The 4,711-nt window shown below is 35.8% G+C and overlaps 1 protein-coding gene across 1 annotated transcript; it reads right to left on the reverse strand.

Annotated features, from left to right (window-relative positions):
* Positions 1-1,018: 1,018 nt before the first annotated feature.
* On the reverse strand, positions 1,019-2,472 carry LOC125664858 (cell death abnormality protein 1-like). Its single transcript, XM_048897667.2, has 4 exons — positions 2,387-2,472; positions 2,120-2,178; positions 1,549-1,677; positions 1,019-1,077 (listed from the first exon to the last, which is right to left on the reverse strand). Exons 1-4 carry the CDS (start codon positions 2,470-2,472, stop codon positions 1,019-1,021), a joined length of 333 nt encoding a protein of 110 aa, XP_048753624.2.
* Positions 2,473-4,711: the final 2,239 nt, after the last annotated feature.

A 4,711-nucleotide genomic window follows, 5' to 3' on the forward strand; every position in this document is an offset into this window, starting at 1 on the left:
AGTCCTGATTTTGGTTCCTGCATGACCTCAAACGTTGATTTTGACATAATATGCATGTTCTCTACAGATCTCCGGCAAAAGTATAGCCTTACATCAAATTGAACTTTATTCAAAAGTCCGTACGGTGTTTGGGGATTCATTTGTTTCGACTCGTACAGTTTTTGACGGTCACTCTCGTTAATAACAGGATGATGTTGTACACTCCCTTTCCCTATCCGTTTTAGCTCAGCCAGGGCAGCCTTGAATGACACATTTGCATCGCGAAATTCGTCATCTTTTATAATATCAAATTTCCTATTATATGGGGGGTCCCGTAAGTACCTGTTGATCGCATGCCTCATGTTTTCAAACGTTGTGGCCTTGTACAATTCACCATCCTGTTTTCGTGCATTCATGTAGAAATGGCAAAGGACTTCGTTCAAGCGAACGGCATCGAATTCTTCGAAATTTTGATTTTGATTGAGTTCTCCTAAGTAGGCCTTTAACAAACGAGCTGCCTTCTGATTGCTTCGAATAGTTTCTTTGGAGTTAATCAGTAATTTCTTTTTTTCGATCTCGTCTGCTGCCAAACTTGCAAACCGTTTGGCCGCCATTGTTGTTGACAAATGCAACAAGAAAGATAACTCGCAAGGACGCCTGGTATAAATTTTGACGGTGACCTGGGATAGAATATCCCACGTCTTCACGTGACCGTAATGAGCCAATCACTATTCAGGATCCCCGCGCTAACTTGTCAGAGGTGGGGTAATACAAACACTCTTCAATTTAAAGTTCAGTTATGCAGTCATGTAAACGAAATTTCAATTAAATTGATAAGTCCAATAATGTTGCAATCATGTGTCAACGAGGATACATATTTTTTGGCGTTTAGTATCCCTCTTGTGCAGATCTATCTGAATTCAATTGTGGAAAAGGAGAGATATATATAGTATGACAAGTGAAGATAACGAACAGTGATCAATCACATAGTTCCTATAATGAATACAGAAAAGAGTGTTGGGATATAACAGAGGTAGAATCAAATACCTAGGGTGAGTATCTCCTGTCGACCTGTCACACCTGCCGTGAGCCCTATATCTTGAAAATGATATAAAAGGATGAAAAAATCTTACAAAATCCCTCTTTTTATATACCTTTAAATGCCTTCTTTAGCATAAAAAATCTAGTGATATTCATAATGATTTTCTGACCATTTCTTTGAAAAAAGTATGTGATGAAAATTTTATTTAATCGAAGTGAATGAGGAAGTTTGGAGTGCATTTTCGTGATTGAAATTTGTATTGCTTGAAAAAGATTTTTCCCGGAGATAGACTATTGAATATTGAATGTAGTCAATATGAACTATATACAGAATACATCACTCCTAATGTTGGCGTCATTTAGTTTCTCGACATTGGAGAAATCGGAGTATGTTTCCATGGAAACAAATACATGTACCTATATTGAAAAAAAGAAACAAAAACAAGGGAAAACTATTTTCTGTGACTAAACGATTTTTATGAAAATCTAATGACTTAACAATATACATGCAAATGATAGAGAATATACTTTTTGTGCACCCTGTAGCTGAGTCACAATGTTGCTCTTCACATTTACATTCATTTTGACACAGATAACCGTAGTATCCACTAACACAGTCTTCTTTACAATTCCAACCAAAGGTTCCCGGCTTGCATTCTACAACAAATGCAAGCAATTATAATGACATTTAAGCGTACGTTAATGGTCAACTTAGACACCCCAAGTGTTTCAATATTATTCAAAAAACTTATATATTAACCCTTGAGTTCTATATACACTATACATATAAGATAATAAACAGCAATTGATGAAAGGTGAAGATAACGAGATGTGGTCAATCTCATAACCCTCATAAGGAATTCAAAACAAACATTTGGGCAAACGTAAAGCCCTGGACACACCAGAGGTTGGATCAGGTGCCTAGAAAGAGTAAATATCCCTTGTCGACCGGTTACACCCACCGTGAGCCCAATTGATAAGGTAAACGGGGTAATCCATAGTGTGAATATAGGAATACATGTCCTTCATTTCCACAATTTAATGATAAATTTATGTTCATTATGATCAAAATGTTTAACATAGCTTAGATTGTACATACCCACACAGATGTCCTTCATTTCATCGAAATAATAATTGTAACAGCAAGTCGAGTTAAACCTAAGACAATGGTATAATCCAAAATTAAAATACACATGTGTAAGCGCATATTTTGATATACACGTTGCCCAAAGGTTATACATATCTTTATCCTTTCAGTATACTTTGTAAAAATGACTATGGATAAATCATGTTGCTAAAAATGAACAAAAAGTTAAATAATTGAAATTATAGATTAAAGCATGCTCTATTTAACATGTATACATACTTGTTGCAGGCATCCTTATTAGAGTTCACACCCTGGCGTATGATTGCCATAGTAAACCACATCAGAATAAGAACACGTGCATCCATTTTAAGATTCCATATAGGAATAAAAACTATTATTCATCGAGGAAGGTTTTACATGTAATCGCTAGGCATTTCAGGAAATGTTCTAATTTTTATGTGCATACAAGGAAAGAATCATTTATCTTGGATGAAAAAAGACCATTGTGTCTCGAGAAACATTATACTATAAATGGTTTAAATTCGTCAAAAACCTTTTTGGTAATTCTCCAATATATTAAGTGCAAGGATAGGTACGTCTAGGCAGGTTACGAAAATCTTTACTGGAATAAAATCCGCAAAACAATGTGACGTCGTAATTGAAATAAGTAGATCACCAGGTCTATTTTAAATTCCGATTTCATCTTCATATACGCTTTATGTGTGTATGCAAGGTGAGGATAACGAACAATGATCAATCTCATAACTCCTATAAGCAATATAAAATAAATAGTTGGGCAAACACGGACCCCTGGACACACCAGAGGTGGGATCAGGTGCCTATGAGGTGTAAGCATCCCCTGTTGACCGGTCACACCGCTGTGAGCCCTTTATCCTGAGCAGGTAAATGGAGTTATCCACAGTCAAAATCAGTGTGCCAAGAACGGCTTAACAATCGGTATGAAACACATCAGACAGCATTTGACCCAATGCGGGGTTGTATTGACGAACCAGATCGTTACAACGAACATAGAATTTGCGAAATGCTTACTTCAATCGAAACTGTTGAAACCCCTGTACCATCAACTTGTTTGTCAGTAGCTTACCTCGATTTAAAAACTGACTATACGCAGAGTATTGCTCATTTAATCTTACCACTTTCAGTAAGAAATGGTTATCAAACATTTAAACACGAAACTATCTAGCCTTGTTTTACATTTTCCACGGATACTATACAGTTTTCTTTAAAAGTTTTCATAACAAATGATTCTAGCAGTAATATTTCTATTTCAACTTCAGAGCACCTGTGCGTGGAATCAGAGTGGTGTTTAACAAAGTAAGTTTTTGAATGACTGATCACTAGATATAAATATTTCCGTTTTCCGTTGTTGTTGAAGAAGCAACTGTCTATGATGTCAAAAAGTATAGTCTTTAATTAATCGTGAGGAATGGTCGTGTATGTTGTTAAAAAGTCATATGTTTTAATGTTATTGATTTGGGAAAACATTCTGCGATTTCAAGTTTACTAAAAGTTCTTTAGAATTTTTTAGAATCTACATTTGATTATCACCACTTCTGACATATGTAGTCGCACAGTAAGTTTAAAGTTTCTCCTTCACAGTTGTTAACATTTTCGTGAGGAGCAAAGATAGGGGCTTGTTAGAGCACTTACTGGAATCAGCAATGTATCTTTGTAAGGGTTTTTATGTAGTTTAGGAATCCAGTATAGGTATGGTAACTCATATTCATTCAACCCATTGACTGGAATATTAAATGTGTTTAAAACTGAAGCATGGTTTTGTAGAATTTCATCTTTTGAAAGGGCAGTTGGAGTATAAGTACGATTGCCAAACGTGGAATTAATGCCAAGTTCGTTTAAAATACAGTTGTAATAATGAGCCTTACAAACAAAGACAATGTTGTTACTAGCTTTGTCAGCTGGAACCAAAACATATTTCTCATGTAACCTATCTAATTTTTTTTATCACTTCTGGTTTACTAAACACAGAAGGATAGACGGTACGTACTTTCGTTTTCTCCTAGGCACCTGATCCCACCTCTGGTGTGTCCAGGGGTCCGTGTTTGCCCAACTATCTATTTTGTATTGCTTGTAGGAGTTATGAGATTGATCACTGTTCGTTATCTTCACCTTGCATGTGTCTAATGCTGGATCTTAATATCCCTCCTATGCTTTTAACCCATTCTGACAATGTATCAAGTCCTTTTTCATATTTAGCCCATCGTCTGGTATAATCTTCGACAGAACTCATAATGGAGATGCAGTTCTGTCGCCAATTAAAAGACCGATGTTCTCTGTATTTAGGACCTTTAAGAATAAGTGATTTGAGGTCCTCATTGTCAACTATATCAACATCACCAGTAATGACATGTCCAGGTGGACTATAGTTGAAAGAAGATGAAGATCAAGAACATGTTGGTGAATTACGTATAAGATGGTCTATATCTAAGCACTGCAAAGTTTGTTTATAATTAAAAAGTTTGGATGCAATAGTAGAAGTATAGCTGTAGGAAATACAGGGTGTAGACTTGAAGTTGAAATAAGTTGGAATACACGACTGAACCCTTTTATGACGAAGAATGTTGC

The sequence above is a fragment of the Ostrea edulis genome, chromosome 1, assembly GCF_947568905.1.
Source record: "Ostrea edulis chromosome 1, xbOstEdul1.1, whole genome shotgun sequence".
NCBI classification, from domain to species: domain Eukaryota; kingdom Metazoa; phylum Mollusca; class Bivalvia; order Ostreida; family Ostreidae; genus Ostrea; species Ostrea edulis.

Coding starts and splice junctions, on each gene's coding strand:
- LOC125664858 (XM_048897667.2), bottom strand. CDS start 2,472: ATGGATGCACGTGTTCTTATTCTGATGTGGTTTACTATGGCAATCATA. Junction 2,179..2,386: donor AATAAGGATGCCTGCAACAA/GTATGTATACAT, acceptor CCATTGTCTTAG/GTTTAACTCGACTTGCTGTT. Junction 1,078..1,548: donor AGCTACAGGGTGCACAAAAA/GTATATTCTCTA, acceptor ATCATTTTCAAG/ATATAGGGCTCACGGCAGGT.